The sequence below is a fragment of the Macaca mulatta genome, chromosome 10, assembly GCF_049350105.2.
Source record: "Macaca mulatta isolate MMU2019108-1 chromosome 10, T2T-MMU8v2.0, whole genome shotgun sequence".
Classification (NCBI taxonomy): domain Eukaryota; kingdom Metazoa; phylum Chordata; class Mammalia; order Primates; family Cercopithecidae; genus Macaca; species Macaca mulatta.
The window spans coordinates 63822776-63840073 of NC_133415.1; the positions used below are offsets into that span (position 1 = coordinate 63822776).

The 17298-nt window shown below is 43.1% G+C and overlaps 1 protein-coding gene across 2 annotated transcripts in view; it reads right to left on the bottom strand.

Annotated features, from left to right (window-relative positions):
- The window catches only part of CFAP61 (cilia and flagella associated protein 61), a 290588-nt gene that overhangs the window by 140460 nt on the left and 132830 nt on the right, over positions 1-17298 (bottom strand). For both annotated transcript variants that reach the window (NM_001193937.3, XM_028827214.2), the window contains 1 exon segment: positions 14340-14474. In NM_001193937.3, coding sequence (NP_001180866.1) covers positions 14340-14474 — 135 coding nt within the window.

The window sequence follows — 17298 nt, forward strand, 5'->3', positions numbered from 1 at the left end:
TTTTTTTTTTTTTCTTAAACAGATACAATGTCCTCCCTGGGAATTCCTGGGAGGCCAACTGCCATGGAGGTAAAATATTTCACCTTTTCCATAATTTGGATTCCTGAAATTCTAAAATCATGTTCTGAGTCCACTGGCTTGCTGTTTTGAAAAATAGAAATGTTGGTTTCAAGGGGAGTTATAATCACATGTAGCACTGATTATACTTTCACAAGCTGGACAAGGTTAAAAATGGGAGGGCTTGCCTTGAGAACATATTTGACATGTTTTAATTGCATCCAATGGGCTTCTTGCATGAAATTCTTTCAAAATAATTACGCAACTAAGTCAGAAGCACCAAAGCTGCATGGGCTGAGTGTGTGTGGAGGTGTGTCTGTCGGAGGAGGGGGCTCACAGACCCCAGAGGCTTCTGGAGGGTCTGAGGGAAGAAGTGGCATTAGCTGCTTCCTCGTGGCCCACATGCCACCTCTGTGTTCTATGGAGTAAGGGCTCTGCTTAAATGATCCTTCTCAGAGGAGTTGTACCTGCCCTGTTCCCACCCTCCCCTCCCAGGCTCTCCTCCTGATGGCACTTGCTGCCACCGGGCACAGTGCTTCCTGGTCTGGGTACTGCCTGCTGCCCCAACTAGAACACAAGTGCTATGTGGCAGGGATGTGCCTATTTATAGCTGTCCCCACAGAGGACAGAGTTGGGCCCACCACATGATCAGCATGCAACAATACTGACTGAATGAATGACATCAATTAATTCTCCACCTCCAAGCCCCCTAACCAGCGATGCACAACAGGCCCTGTGCTTGCAGTTTCAACAGAAAAGCCTGTCTAGGCAGGAGCGGGGAGTGACCAACAAGGGGACTTCTCAATGGCAGGTGGGGGTGGAGGATAGCAGGGGTTCCTCTCTCAGTTGAAAAGCAAGTACAGAAGCCATGGTGTTTATCGGGGTCATGGACAAAAAGCAGGATACCTAGAAACATGGTTTGGTGGGGGTAGAGAAACAGGCTCAGGGAGAGACAAACTCACCTGGCTTCTGGTGGAGCGACCTAGCTCTTGGTGAGGCAGGGGTGGGTCACAGAACTCCAGAATCAGGCTGTTGTCTCCCACTGCACCAGGAAGTGATGACATGTAGACATGCTTGGAACCGGAAGTGTGAACACTTCCCCAGGGCCAAACTTGGATGGGGATTGTGTGTACTCTGTGTGTATGTATTTATGTATGCCTGCTGCGTGTGTGAGAGAGAGATGGCTGGAGGGAGAGACGGACAGAGAGAGAGAGTCATGAGAAGCATCTGAGTCCTCAGGGGCCTGGAGATCCTTTTGGAATTTGGGCTCTGTGAGCTGTGGCCACCTTCTGCTCTTGAATGGGATGGGGGAATTGCTGAGCTGTTAGAAGTCACATGGTCTGAAAGGTGCCTGCCAGCCTTGGTCCTACCAATACACGGTGACCAAAGACCCAGTGTGTGGGGATCGATGTTGTCTGTAAACAAATCAAAATACTTGTGGTATGTAATTCTGTGGGACATTGTCAGCCCATCTTTGGGAGTTGCTCAACTGTGATTTGTGACGGATAATACTCAATTCCATTTTTAAATCAACCATCAACTCCAGTTTCATGAAAAGCACTGTCCCCACAGATGCATGAATGGCGGTGGGAGGGGGTGGTTTGCATGAGAGAGGAGCTCTGCTAAGGTGACTGGAAAGTGCTGCCTAAGACCTGTTCCCCGGAAGCACAGCTCTTTTTGGTTAAATGCATAGACTACCATAAAAACCACAATTACAGTGACTACCATGGTAATAATTTCAATGCACTGAATTACATGATAAAACAAAATAAAACAAACAAAACCTGGGACACAATTGAACAGCACAAGAAGTAGGAATGTGGCATAGTCTGTAGTTTATGTTTATTGCCATGGGTTTCGACTGACCAAATGGCTCATGCCTGCCTGCACTGTAGCTAAGTCATGTTTGATATCTCAAACAAGTGGCAATAAAAAAAAATCTTTATGGCTCCCATGCTATTTTCATACCTTATTCATTCTGTTTTTTCCCTGTTTTTAAGTCATCTTTTGTATTTTCTTCTTGCTTATTAAGTTGATTACTATGGAGTTCATGACATCAGTAATCTTGACTAAGTTTAATGGTCTCAAGGCAACATTCAGACTAAAAGTTTTGATACTTCAAGTGGTTCAACCCTGGAGAATGGGAGCAGATTGAGAGCTGAGGACTGCGGGCTTCAAGCTGCTTCTCTAATGGAACACAGAGGTGGAAGGTGGTCCGTGCCCACTCAGCCGAGTCCGCGTGGGGCAGCCCTTGGGGAGGACTGCGCCCCTGGCGAACCAGGTACTGCACTTTCCAAGGCCCATTTAATCCTCTGCCTCTGATGAACTCAAATGCCATTTTCCCTCTGGATTTGGTGAGTGCAAATAATGATAACCAAACTCAAATTGCTTTAGGAAAATTACTAAACTGTGGAAGGCTTTTAATCTATCTCGGTTTAATTTGAATGTAAAACCTTTCTAGGTTCTCGGTTATTTTTCCTGATCTTTCACATCTTCCAGAAAGGCAAAACCCATTGTTTTAATTGTTTATTTTTTGTAGAAATGGGGGTCTCACTGTGTTATCCAGGCTGGTCTCAAACTCCTGGCTTCAAGTGATCCTCCTATTTCAGCCTCCCAAAGTGTTGGGATGACAGGTATGAGCCACTGTGCCTAGCCCATATCCCATCTGTAAAACTAGAATTTATTAATGGGATATAACAAGTGAAAGTTTTAACAAAAAGACCTCAAAGTTAGGCTTATGACACTGTACTTTATTCTATACGCATCTACTGACCTCCAATCACTTCATAATGAATGGAATCACGTTTCTATAATTCTTCCACGAGCCAGAGGGAGTAGGCCAGCCCCAGAGGGGCATTCGTGGTCTGTGTTTCATATGTCTGTCACTGCTGTCATCCTAGTGGGGTGCTGTTTTTGTACTAGCAGATGTGTTTCATTTCTGCCAATCCATGCTGACTCATGACCCCTCCTGATGCTGCAGGCAACAGCCAGGGGACACCAGGCCTTTGGGCAGACCCAGCCCCAGAGAACAAATGCGTCAATTCTGTGCTGTTTTGTTTCCAGGCAGATAACTGGTTGCAAGAAGGTTTTCTGAGTCTCAAAAGCCTGACTGTTATGCATCAAAAGTCAAAGTTGATGCTTCCAATGACAGATACAGAAGAACACATGGGGACAGCGAGCCCACTGTCTGAGGACCAGGAGGAGGAAAGCCAGAGGGGAAGAAGGAGAAATTAGTGCAGTGCAGCCCTCTCCTTCCCCTGGCTAAGGCCAGGAAAGTGGAAGGAAGCGGGCAGGATCCCCACAAAGATTTTGGAGAATACAAGAAGGAGACTGCTTTACGAGGGGGACTCTACTGCCACCTTGTCCTGGGAAGAGTCCAGCGGAGATGGCTGAGGGAGCTTCCTGGACAAGGAGGGAAATGAGGCAGCAATGAGCTTCTGAAAGCCCAAAACGAGGAAAGCAGGAAAGGAAGAGAGCACCTGGCTCCAGGGAACACAAGGTCACACTCAGACTGGCCTCAAGGCTGTGAGGATGGGATGCTTCTGCAGAAAGCAATGAGGGCTGCGGGGGCTTGGATGCCAGGACAAGGGGTGACTTTGCCTGAGGACAAAAGCTGATGTTCTGAACTCAGGATTCCTGTGAGGACAGGCACTACCCAAGTAGCAGATACCTCCCCTCCCAGCCTCCTCCCCGCCCGCCACAGTGCCATGACATTCCGTGTCCATGAGCTCCTGAGAACTTGGATGTTTTTCCTACCCCGCTAAAAACATGAAAGAAGAAAAGCTCCTACATGGACTCAGTGTAAATATTAAATGATTAAATTTACCCAGAATTGATGGAGGTTACTTTTACTCCCATCAGGTGGAATAAAGGCCCAAAGCAGAGACTCAGTTCAATTAGACAAAAATAGGAAAATAAAAGATGTATCCTTTTGCACACCTAGTTACTTGTCTTAAAAATCTATATCTGACATAAAAAAGAGGGTTTGCTGTATGTCTCTATACTCTTTATGTTGCTTAGATACAGCGACATATTGCCAAGAGAAATCATCTTTTTCAATTCAGGAATCACAAGTTTTCATTTTCAAATTCTAAAACTTTATGCTTTTTGATTAAAGAGATAGTAACGTTACCTTTGACTGAGCAATACCATTTCTAGGAATTTATTCAAAAGAAATCAAAGCAAATGTGCTGAAAAATAATAAGGGCAGACATGGTAGCAGTGTTCATCATGATAAAAATTGGGTTAAAAACTTAACCAACATGAGGGAATTGGCCTGCACACAGCAATGGTGAATCGTGGGCTCTGACATCACACTGTTTAGTCCCCAAACCGCAACTTAGCAGCTGTGTAGCCCCGGCATGAAGACAATAGATGCTACATTCCAAAGGAGCCCCCTTATAAAAATGCCAAAGTCAGTGACAAGTGCCGGTTAAATGCCTTTTAACTCCTAACTCAAAATGAAGACATGAAAGGGTTAGATGAGTACATGCAAAAGGGGCTTTTTTGAAGATTTCTTCCAGGAGAACTGTTGATGTGCTGTGAGTCCCATGCCCCCCATCCCCAAAGAGGACAGATGGAAGGGGTGCCTTGTCTTTTGCTTCAAGTCACAGAAAGGGTTTGGGAGCCCTCCAAGAGCTTCATGTGAGGCCTCTAGACAAAGTGGATGGATGTGCTGGGTGAGCTGCATGGGCAGGTGGCCTGCATGGGCAGAGCCTGCTGACCCACAGAGGCAAGAGCTCTTCTCTCAGGTCCTTCCTATACGGCACCTCCAGATGCAAATGAGACTCGGTATCAAAGCTAGAGGATGGCATCTCCTGCATCATGGGAATGCTGGTGAGAGCTCCCTAGAAACAGGAATCCCCTAGGAAACTGTGAACACACACTAAGAGAAGAGGAGTCCAGCCCACAGAGTAGGGGCCATCTTACGACAGCAGTGGCCAAGTTCAGACTTGCCTCCTCCTCCAACTGTTCCTCCCTGCCCTGACCCCAATTTCAGAAGGACTAGAAACACAGCTCAATAATAAGAAGACACTAAGAGGCTAAAGAAAGAGAAAGCACTAAATACTGAAGAGCTATATAAATGCTAAGTTAGTGGAAGGGGCATGAGAGTTCGGAAGAGACAAGAGGCCCTCCCCATCCTGCCTTCTCCAACCACAGGCTTCCCACGTGCTTGCAGGCTTCAGCAGTGGGTCAGGGGAGCCTCACCCTTGGAGGAAAATTGAATTTTGATTATTACATAAAATGAAATTGAACATTTTATGGAATTAAGATCAAGTATTGTGATTGGAAGTGACCCATACAGCTTTAATGACCTAGAACTGACCAGAAGGTCCTAGAACTTGCTCACTTTCCATCCGGGTGCAGGAGAAAACTCAGCCACATAGAACATATTTACAGGGCGATGAGATACAGAACTCAAGTGGCTTCGTGACTATTCACACAAGTCCTGCTGGCTTAATGCTCACTTGCATTACCAACCCTTTACTAACCTCAGTTTTCCCCACTGCAAAATGGAGATGATGATGCTGAAACATCTGTGAGAATGAAAGATCAGCTGGGACAGGATGTAATGCAGGGCCTGGCAGGAGGAAAGTACTCACTGAGCGGCGGGGCTTGCTGCTTCGCAGAACTGTGTGGCCACGAAAATCACACTTTACAATACTTAGTAACAAGTAAATATAGTCACAACATATTAAGTGAAGAAGCATGTTTCAAACACTAAAACCCCATATCTAATAGCATATATATAGTCTTTTTCACAGAAAATAATCCAGAAGTTGAAACCCCAAAATATTAACAAAGGTAATCAAAAGACAGGAGGAAAGAAGGTTTTACTGATTTTCTCTATTATTTTTTCCTAAAATGTCTACCAAAAACATGTATTGCTTTTCTAATAACATACTTATTTTTAATCAAGGGGAAAAGATATCACTTCTCTAGTCAGTATCCGCAGCTCTAATTGTCCCCTTTGTCATTTTATATCCCCAGCTACTTTAAAATACACAAAGCAAAGCCTCACGTTGGAGCTGCCATTCCTCTCTTCCCCGAAGGCAGATTCTGAAGAAGCCACTTAGCTGCGAAGGCCAGTTTCTGCCCGGGAGCTCAGCTCCACCCGGGAGCCTTGCTAGGATGCAGGCTTTCAGAGCTCTGCGGCAGGCAGCTGATGCGTCCGGAGGCACTTCTGGACCTCTGTGGCATTCATTACCCTGGCTCTGCAGGGAACAGAATGCATTTTTTTTTCCTCCTACTGGGTTGTGGCAAGAACCCGATCAGCATCCAGGAAATCCTTAGAATTTTTTTCTTTTCTATTGGAAGCATTGGCAGCTCTTTTTAAGAGCAATAATATTACTAAAGGTGGGTCAAACAAAGAACATGCTGATGTCTTTTAAAAAACAGAAAGTCCCCCATTTTCCTTCTACATTTGGATAGGCATCTTGTTTGCTGCCTGAGCTCTCTTAGATGTCCACACAGGACCACAAGAGGCTGCTGAGTCAGAGAGGGTGAAGCAGGAAAGCTAACAGAGATTTTATTTTAGAAAAATCTCCGCTTTCAAAAGAATTGAAGCAGCATTAGCAGTGTAGTCTCAAATGTGTGTATGAAGCTCTCTTGGAGTGGTGGAAACTCTACTTCTGAAACTGAAAGAACAGTTGAGACGTTGCCCTTCAATGGACTTGATTTGACCAGCACTTCATCAATTACTCGCCAGAATGCTGAATCTGATCTCAGAATGAAAGAGTGCAAAATAATGCAGTCACTTTGGAAAATAGTTTGGCAGTTCCTCAAAATATTAAACATAGAATTACCATGTGACCCAGCAGCCCCACTTGTAGGTATAGACACCGTCCCCCAAATGAAAAGACATACACCCAAAAACCTGTGTGCACATTTTCATAGCAACATTTCCATCATAGCCAAATAATGGAAAAAACTCAAATGTCATCGACTCATGCATGAAAAAATAAAATATAGTATTATCCACACAATAGGATATTCAACAATAAAAAAGAAATAAAGTACAGACACACACGCTACAATGTGGATGAAACATGCTAAGAAGCCAGTCACAAAATACCGCATAGTATATGTTGCGACTTGTATGAAATGTCCAGAATAGGTAAGTTCATAGAGAGAGTAAGTAGATTACTGGTTGTCTAGGGTTGAGAGGAGAGGGCTGGGAAAGAGAGGAAGTGACTGCCAGTGGGCACAGGTTCCTTTTGGGGGTGATGAAAATGTTCTAAAATTAGATAGTGGTAATGATTGTTCAACTCTGTGAATATACTAAAAACCTTTGAATTGTATAGTTGAAGTGGGTTAATTGTATGGTGTATATATATGATTTATATCACAATGTGAAGCTGTTAAAGACATGGTTGGGGGAAGACAGAGACTGTCCTATAAATATCTGTCCTAGAAAATGAGGATAAGATGTAGCATTGATTCCTGACAACACTAAGATGTTAAGAAGTTACTTTTCCCAATTTCTTCTCTATCATACCCTCAGAGCCTCATCTTGCCCCCTGACCACTGCCCAGGTACTCAACAATTTCCACAGCTTGTTGATCATGCCACTAATTCACATCTTATCTCTTCCCTCCACCCACCTCCCACCCCCAAAAATAAACCTTTAGTCACTCATCTGATGGGCACTTACTTGGGTTCTGAAACCACATCCAACATGGAGCTGAATTTTGGGAAATGTATAATGTAGCCTCCATATGGGATCACAATTTTTTTCTTCCTTTCCCAGCAGCTGCCACCATAATTTTGCAACAACAAAGGTTTTTTGTAACAACAAAAATTACAAAGGTTTGTAACAACAAACCCATACAACAGCGAGCTAACTGCAGACAGCCTGATCAGCAGGTGTCCAAAACCTGCCAGCACACCAACCTGGACCCATGTCTGCTCCTTCGTAGCCCAGGTCAGACAGGGTCAGGCTGGTACCAGATCAAACCCAAGAGTGGATCATTCAGCCAAGAGGAAAATTCAAACTGCACTGGGAGAAATCCAATCGTCTGTGGGTCACCTTTTGGTTAAGTACCTGGTGCCAAGGATTTGTGAGGTTCAACAAGATCTATATTGAACCATACTCCTTTTCTGTAGTTTGGTTTTCCTATAATGAGTTATACTAGTACTTTAGCCTTTTAGGTAGGAAAGTATGTCTGTGGAAGTTAAAGATAGGAGTTTTGGCAACCAACTGCCTGGGTTTGAAATTCTGTCAATTAAATTGCCTTTGGACAAGTTATTTACTCGCCCTCCTGGCAAGCCTGTTTGCTTTAGGTACACTGAGGATGGTAATCGCAGTAACTATTTACATGCGCTGATGAGAGGACGAGATGAGAAACTCCATGGGAAGCCTTTAAGCAACAGCTCAAGAAGTAACAGTAATGCAATAGTAGTTGTTTTTAGTACCTTGTAACTTTTCTAAGAGGGAAAAATTAGGACAGTAAGGAGAATAAACACTGGTTTATAAGTCCTTCTGGTGTGTATTTATATACTATTTATATAATATATGCTTATATAATATATAACATATTATATTAAACTAGATAATGTTCAGAGAATTGGAAAGAAATGACCATAGAACTTGTATTGTAGAAAGAAAAAAGCCCACAAAGGAACTTACGTAAATGATGCTAAAAATCTCAGAGAAAAGAGTTCACTATACATAGAAGAAAGTACACTTCCCATAGATATTGTAAACACATAGGAACTGGCTGGGAAGTGGCTTGAAGAAGCAAACTGGACTCATGGCGATGATTTAAAGTGGGTTAATTTCATTTCAAGAAAATATTTCTCCCATGGTCACATTAATAATGATTAGAGCATATATGATGCTGAAAAAATACGGGTCTGCATTTTTAGAAACCTCTACCAAAGTGATGGCCCAAGAGCTAAAAATACACCGACCACAAATATAACCAAGGGAAGTCTAACCACTGGCGGTGAAAGTTACCACGTTTAAGGAAGGGGCTGGGAAACAATAAAGCTGGGGAAAATCTAGCAGGTGCTGGGAGAATAATGCAATTTCCTAGGGCAGCAGATGCACAAGTGAAACAGTATCCAGTAACAGTCCATCAGATGGTAATTATAGCTGGACTGGGAAGAACAGCCAGATGAAAAGGGGCAATTCAAAGGGTAACTGAATGCCAGTGAGTGACATCTTCCTGAGAGATCACATACCAGGAAAAAGCAGGGCCATCACTTAGCTCTGAGGGGGAGGGCTTCCATAAACCGTCATTTTTCTTTGTAGAAGGACAAAGGGAAAATGTGGAGAAATGAATGCACAGAATCCAAATGGAGGCCTCCAAAGAATTCATTAGTCGAGATTTAATCAGACCATCGTTAATAAGCAACCAGAAAAAAAAAAAAGAAAAAGAAAACCAAGATCACTCTGAAAGTATGATTCCTCAGGAAGGATGAAGGGTTGATTTAGTTTTGAAAATATGTGAGAGAGAGGTGAGTTCACGCTATAATTCTATGAACACTATAAACCAAGATGAAGAGCTGAAGTGACTGAAGTGGATGATGGGGAGCATCTACTGATATTGAGGCAATGGCAGGAGCTATTTAAGTTCAAAGCAGGTTTTCTGGAGTGTAATATGACAAATAACACTTATTTAAACTCCCACTCCTGGAAAGGAAGAGGTGCCTTTTTTTCAAACACATTCCCTCTCCAGGAATTCTGCAGAAACAGGTCTGAGCCCAGTGTGGCTATTTCTCCTGAGTTTGGGCTCTTGTCACCTGGAAGGCCAGTACAAGCCCTCTTCCACCCCCAGTTAATACCGAAACTAGACTGGAAGCTCCGTGCAGGTATGCATGGTGACACAGTCATATCTGAATCCCTGTAAAAGGCAGAAAGGAAAGAAAACAGGCTTGTATGTAGACCCACTCTGAAAATAAGTATAGGGCAGCTTGTTCGGCCGTCTTTAATCAATATAACTGCTAAATTAATTCAGCCCAATTTTGAGTGTTTTCCTGATCGTAATACTCATTCAGGATAAATACTTGAGGGAATGGATGGATACCCCATTTTATATGATGTGATTATTACTCATTGCATGCCTGTATCAAAATCTCGTGTATGCTATAAACATCGATACCTACTGTGTACCAACAAAAATTAAAATTAAAGAAATAAAATAATTTTGTAAAAAATAATAATACTTACGCAGGTAGGCCCTGATGAGTCATCTAATAAAAAACTTTCATGAGAATAACTCTCATAACGTAAAAGCACGGGCCAAGATGGCTCATTCAAGCTAAGAAAAGAATCTTCCAGGTCTATGATGTCAGTTATGGTCTTGGTCAGGAGAAAGCCCTCTCTCTTACCCATGCATTCACACTGGTTGACTGTGGAGATATTATTACGAATCTTTGAGACCTTGTTCTGAAATGTGTGATGAAAATCATTTATGTTTTCTAGGCTCTTTTTTATTACCTGCTGTGGAGTGGGCTGTCAATTAATAGAAACGACGGGGAAGGTGTTGTGGCAGGGACACTGATCGTCCAAACCAGGCAGGAATTAGGAGGGCCTTGAGGTGGGAGCGAGGGCATATTTCCCTGCCATGCAGTGATGAATTTCAATCACTGCTGCCTTGTGCCAGATTCAAATTGACAACCTACCGAGATGAAATGCTTTCTATCCCATTACTCATGCCTGGAGTGATCTGTTCCCTTGAAGATTGGCTTCCTAGGTGAAAACTAGGGACTGGATGGTCACTCTAAGATGCTTAAAATAGGATAAAAGGTATGAAAGACGAGTGGCCGGCAAGAGAAGTGATATGGACATGGTGAGGGAGCTGAGGGTCTCATATAAAGCTCGATGCACTGGGAGGGGAAGGGAGGGTAGGAGATGTCAAACCTAAAGGGAAAATTCATTCATTTGGTAATGAGAGTTGCTCAACCTTGCACAGTTGGCTACTGCAATGCTATCACTCTACTAAGAAAACAATGTCTTGAGGGATATACAGAGATTCTTCCTAAAAATACTCTACTTGGCTCAACTTGTCTCAGATAATCACTCTAAAACATTAAAACTGTCTAAAATGTTAAAAAGAGAAAAATTAATAATATAATTTAGCATTTTAACTTTTTTTTTTTTTTTTTTTTGAGATGGAGTCTCGCTCTGCCGCCCAGGCTGGAGTGCAGTGGCCGGATCTCAGCTCACTGCAAGCTCCGCCTCCCAGGTTCACGCCATTCTCCTGCCTCAGCTTCCCGAGTAGCTGGGACTACAGATGCCCGCCACCTCGCCCGGCTAGTTTTTTTTGTATTTTTTAGTAGAGACGGGGTTTCACCGTGTTAGCCAGGATGGTCTCAATCTCCTGACCTCGTGATTCACCCGTCTCGGCCTCCCAAAGTGCTGGGATTACAGGCTTGAGCCACTGCGCCCGGCCGCATTTTAACTTTTTAATACCGAGGCCCATTCCATGTGGATTATGGTCTCGATAATCCTGTGATTAAACTTTTAATATGTCTAAAATTTTTTACTGAATCTTGTTTACTAAATCTAAATCTCCATTACAATTTTCTGAAGCTTGAATACAACGAGTAGCAACAAAAGTGCTTCTTAAACAGTCAGAGGGCCGGGCGCGGTGGCTCAAGCCTGTAATCCCAGCACTTTGGGAGGCCGAGACGGGTGGATCACGAGGTCAGGAGATAGAGACCATCCTGGCTAACACGGTGAAACCCCGTCTTTACTAAGAAATACAAAAAACTAGCCGGGCGAGGTGGCGGGCGCCTGTAGTCCCAGCTACTCGGGAGGCTGAGGCCGGAGAATGGCGTGAACCCGGGAGGCGGAGCTTGCAGTGAGCTGAGATCCGGCCACTGCACTCTAGCCTGGGCTACAGAGCGAGACTCCGTCTCAAAAAAAAAAAAAAAAAAAAAAAAACAGTCAGAATTCACCTGAGAAATAAGCACAATAGCACGAGCAGCAGGTAACAGGCATCTGTGTTAGAATTCTCCCACCCGTCTGCTAAGTGGCTGCCTTCCTGGACCCTGGGTTTGAACAATCCATCTCTGCTTTGTGCTGAAATACACCAGGGCTCAGGGGTGAGGGGCACAGCTTACTGAGATGACCATGGAAAAGGTTACTCAATGTAAGCAATGGTTTCGGATCATACCAACCTGGGAAGTAGTAATGAGATAATTTTAAATGAAACAAAATGTTATCTCTGACTTTCTCCCCACCTAGAGCTCCAGCTCACCTCAAAATCACTTAACTGAAAATTCTCACAATAGGGTGGGAGGGAGGGGGCAGGTGTGGAACTGCACTTCATATTCATAAAAACGATGCTTCCTGATATCCATGCAGCAACTCTGGACTCCTCCCTCCAGCTCCAGCCAGGCCACCCATGCTGCCAGAGGACTGGCTGAAGGCACAGGAGCTGTGGGCTGCCACTGAAGTATAAGTCTCAGCAATGACTGCAGAAGGTCAGCATCTCTCATCCTGACCCTGATCTGATGCGGAAGCTGCAAAGTTGTACGCCGAGCACATCCATGTACTTCTATGCCCAGCGCTTTCTCCAGAGATCAGTTTGCCTCTGTGGAAACTGTATTTCAGTGCTGGAGACAGCATGTAGCCACTGTCTCTGACCCCAAGTCACTGTCTTTGCACCAAACTTCTGGGTGTTGGCTCTCTTTCCAAAGCAGTCTGTTCCCAGGATCTTCACATGCAGACAGACCACATGGTGGCCCATCCTAAAGGTCTTCCAGGTGGGCTAGGCACATCTCATCTCCAGTGCTGTGAACCCTGCTACTTAAGAATATGCCTGTGACCTTCAGATAAAATGATATGAATCTGGAGTTTGCTTCAAAATGATATAGGAGAAAGGGGAAGTGGTGGGGGCACAGATGATCCAAAATTAGCAAAGAGTTGCAAATCATTGCAGCTGGGTGCTGAGTGCATGGGAGTTCCAGTGCCACTCAATCTGTGGTCTGGAACAGGTGCCCATGTGCAAACTATTATTTGTCTATGAAGATACGAGTAAGAGACACCGAGAGAAGCATTCAGAAACTTTTATAGCAAACCAACAGAGTAATGCTATGTCTGTTAAATCTAACAATAAAAGAATTTTGTCTGTCTTTGCTTTTTTAATCTTGTTTTCCCAGGAATTCACTTTTTACAAAACTATCAGTCTATGACTAATTGCACATTAATTTAAAAAAAAAAAACGACATGTAGATTGAGAAGTCCTGCTTTATATGATCAGTCTGTACTCACATATAAATTTACAATGATATAAATTTTTGTTATTTTACAAATACAAAGATGAATGTAAGACACAAAGCTGCCTCTGAGTTGGTCTGATGGAGGTGCCCTCCCCATCTCTCAGTGCACCCGCCAGTAAGACAGGTGCCGGGCGGGGCGATGTCCTTCCCGCAGTGCCGAGCCTGTTGCAAGGTGTTTATTTCAGCATCATCTCCAGCTCTGAGGGGCAGCGCCTTGGGTAAGTGTTTGCAGAGTTTAAACTCACACTTTCCCTTTTTCTCTCTCACAAAGGACAAATGTTAGCCCACTGAGGGATTTTTTTGTTTGTTTGTTTTGTTTTTTACTTAAGTAGAAGAGTATACAAACACTACAAGTCCATATCAGTCAACATGAGAAAATTATGTTTTCCAATTAGGTTATTGAAAAAAACTGTGTGTATGTATACAGGTACATTTGCATTTAAAAGAATATCTAGGTTTGATTTCAACCCTTTTTCCTGTTCTCACAATAAAAGTGGCCCCTGGCCATTCATTTTAAGGTCAAAAACTCCTGCTGCCCCAGGGCAGCTAATATGCTTCTGTTAATCATCTTGATGCCCCTGGGGGAGGGAGTTAAAGAAACCAGCTTAGACCCGGGGCCCAAACATCTCAAATGCAGCCAGCTCTGTTTTCTCTGTCAGCTTCGTCCTAACAGCGAATGACCACTTAATGCCTTGAAAGCAAAACATCACTGAAAGGGGGAATCTGCTTTTGAGGACAGGGAAAGAAAATGAAAATATGCCGGAGGATGACTCTAGGTCTTTTGTCCTGGGACACAGCAGCCTGAGAGGCATCCCCATGGGATGACCCTGCAGGGTCCTGTGGCTACTGCTTTAGGCTTGCCAGGAAATAACGACTTGAGGGAAAGGCCTGCAGGGGAGCCTTCGCAGGGCTCCGCCTGTAAGGGTATGAGCACCAGGTTCTCTGTAATTAAGAAGCAGCCTGCTCCTGTGAAGACAGCACTGCCACCCCATCTGCCAGGCCCACGGGAGCTGGCACCGCGCCGCCCTGCCTGCCGCCCTGCTACCCACCGGATCCTTGGAGACCGCCTTTGATGGAGCGTTTATGCCAAGCTTTTCCAGAGGATAGACAATCTGTCGTCGTGGTCGCACGGGAACCAAGTAATGAAGGGCAGATGTCAGGGAGTGGGCGTAGGGGTTCTGGAACTGAAAGACAGCAATCTATATTTTAGGGGAGAGAATGTCAGAGAGGCTCAGCACAGATGTCTGCGTACAGCTTTACAAATACAAAACTCTTAACTCGGCCAAGTCAGAGAAGAAAAAAAAAAATCAGCAAATAAACAAACATACTCTTCGAGCAGTGGAATGAATTGTAGATAATGCCTGACACTAATGAAGATAATTACGAGAGTAATTACATTACTATCTCTGTGGGAATGACAGATAAACAAGTGGTTTGGTTTATGGGATTTTTCAGTACAAGTATTTTCCCCGGGAGGATATTCTTCTCCATAGTGATCATGCATCAGCTTGATCTGACCCCATTAAGCTGTGTTATCTGCATCCTGTTAACCTTTGTATGTTTGGCACAAGCTGCTTTAAGAAGACACATAGATAAAAATGTCATCCAAGGGGTAACTTAGCAGGGATGTGAAAATTCTCCTGTTTGTAAAAGTCACTCACAGTGACTTCAACTGGACCTCTGTTAAACAATAACAACAACAAAAACTGTTTTGGCACAAAAAGAAAACTGAGAAGTGAGGGTGGGTGTGGGAGAAGTAGATCATATTATTTACATCTAGACTAATACTAAATTATGAGTTGGATTTATACTTACTGAAATGAACTATGATAAACCATGTCTTAGGGGAATGCTTTATGTACTGATTTTATCCAGTTTTAAAAACTTAGCAGAGAAAACCAAACACGGTGATCTTTATTTCTGTCACATTTATAAAATCTTAGGGTTTTGGTGAAATGAACTAAGGACATTGTAACCATTTAAATCTGAAGAGTCAGACTGTAAAATCAAAACTTTTAATGATACATTTATTGAATTTAAGCTAGAAAGCAAAGAAAGAAAAACAACTGTAGATGCATTTTAATAAATAGGTGGTTTACATATGACTTTTTGCAGTTCTAAAAATAACCCCTGGCATTTCTAAGAGCTTCTAAAATGGTTTTCTAATATGCTTCACCACTGAACTTCACACCCTGACTTCGCAAACTGAAAAACAGAACCCTAGCCAGCACCCTGTTTTTATGCCTGAAAGAGCTCTTAATACATGCCTTGACCAGAGAGACAGAGAGAAAACCATCCCCATAATGTGAGCCAAAAAGCTCAACTTTACTGTAGTCAACTGGGGATTTATAGCAGAATTTGGGAATTCTTACTCAAATTATTTGGAACTGCTTCATACACTTGTTTTAAATGAATATGTGAAATCAACTGGAAGTGCAGACTGAGAAGAAATCTGTTTCCAAGCATGTTTTTAGAGGCTATATACAACAGTGTGGAACATATTCCTAATTTCATACTATTGAGGTAAATGTATAAACATTTAATGAAACGTCCAAGGTATTATTTTTATTATGGATGCAAATGGACTTTCTCTAACCCAGCACATCCAGGCAACTTCATGAATAAAAACAAGAAAGTAATATCACATCCTGAAGGTCACAAAATTGGCATTTGGCCAAGTGCAAAGTAAAAGAAAACTGTGCAGGACCAGGATTTTCCAGCAGAACTGTTACCTTCCCATCTCAGTGAGCTCAAAGCTGGGCCATTTCATTGCCAAGGTGCTGCATTTTGATAGCAAAAAAAAAAAAAAAAAAAAAAAAAAGAAGCTAGGGCAGAGTCTACATCTCACTCAAAACCTTTTCTGTTTTTCTTCTTTCTTCCCCATTCCCTCTGGACTTCTCCAAAAGGTTTTCCGAACTTCTCCAAAAGGTTTTTGTTAAATAAAATACACTGGCGAGATTATTGTTATGTGTATGTACTAACACACTTCAGATTGTTTAATAAATAGACATGTTAATAATAAGGCATTTTAAGATCTCTTAGCTCCCTTTTGCTGATAAGAAGAAATGAGACAATGTCAAAGACTCTAGGCAGAACATGGGAAAGTTTGAGTTCATGAGTGGAATCTTATGGGGCAACTTCTACCTGCTGTAGTGGTTGAATCCCTTCACCCCAAGTCTACGTCAAGTTGAGGACCAATGTTGTCAGTGACTGAGAGACCAATTTGCAGGAAAAAACCCTTGGGAATCTAGCTTGAAAACGCCCTTGCCTATGGAACAACCAGACACCTTATATGAGTGTGTGAGTGTGTGTGTGTGGGGGGTGAGTATATGTGTGAATGCATGAGTGTGTGAGAGTGTGGTATATGTGCATGAATGCATGAGAGTGTGTGGGGTGTCTGTGTGTGTGTGTGTTTGTGTTTGTGACTCTTCCAGGCAATGGGGATATAGCTTTGAACAAGACAGATAAAAGCATGGCTGTGTTCATGGTAAAATAGATAACTTCAGTTGGTGGTGAGTGCTGTGAGGAACACTAAAGTGGGATGGGACGTATGCAAGTAAGATGGAGGGTGTGTGATCTGTGCATGCACATACACACCATGTATACACATCAGATTCGTGTCTATTACCACAGTATTACTCCATGCAAGTATGGCAAGTGTTACACGGGGTTACATCGGCATCAGGTATCTCCACACTTTCTCTCCATCACCTACTGGGGGTGTGTACAGTGCTTGTTTGGAATGCTGGGATAGCACGCCAGTCTTCTAAAATAGAATTAATTTATTCTATGGAATCATCACTGAAATGTTCTTTGCTTGAAGGAATGAATAGGATCATGTTGGTGCTGCACTCGTGCATCATAAAAAATTATTAGATTTTCACGTCTCTTAGAGCATTTTTGCATGGTTTTCAGTCTCTGTTTTGTCAATATAGAAAAGCCAACATATTTTACTACCAATGATATTAGTTGTGATTGTGTCAGAAATTCGAAGCCTACAGAATGTCA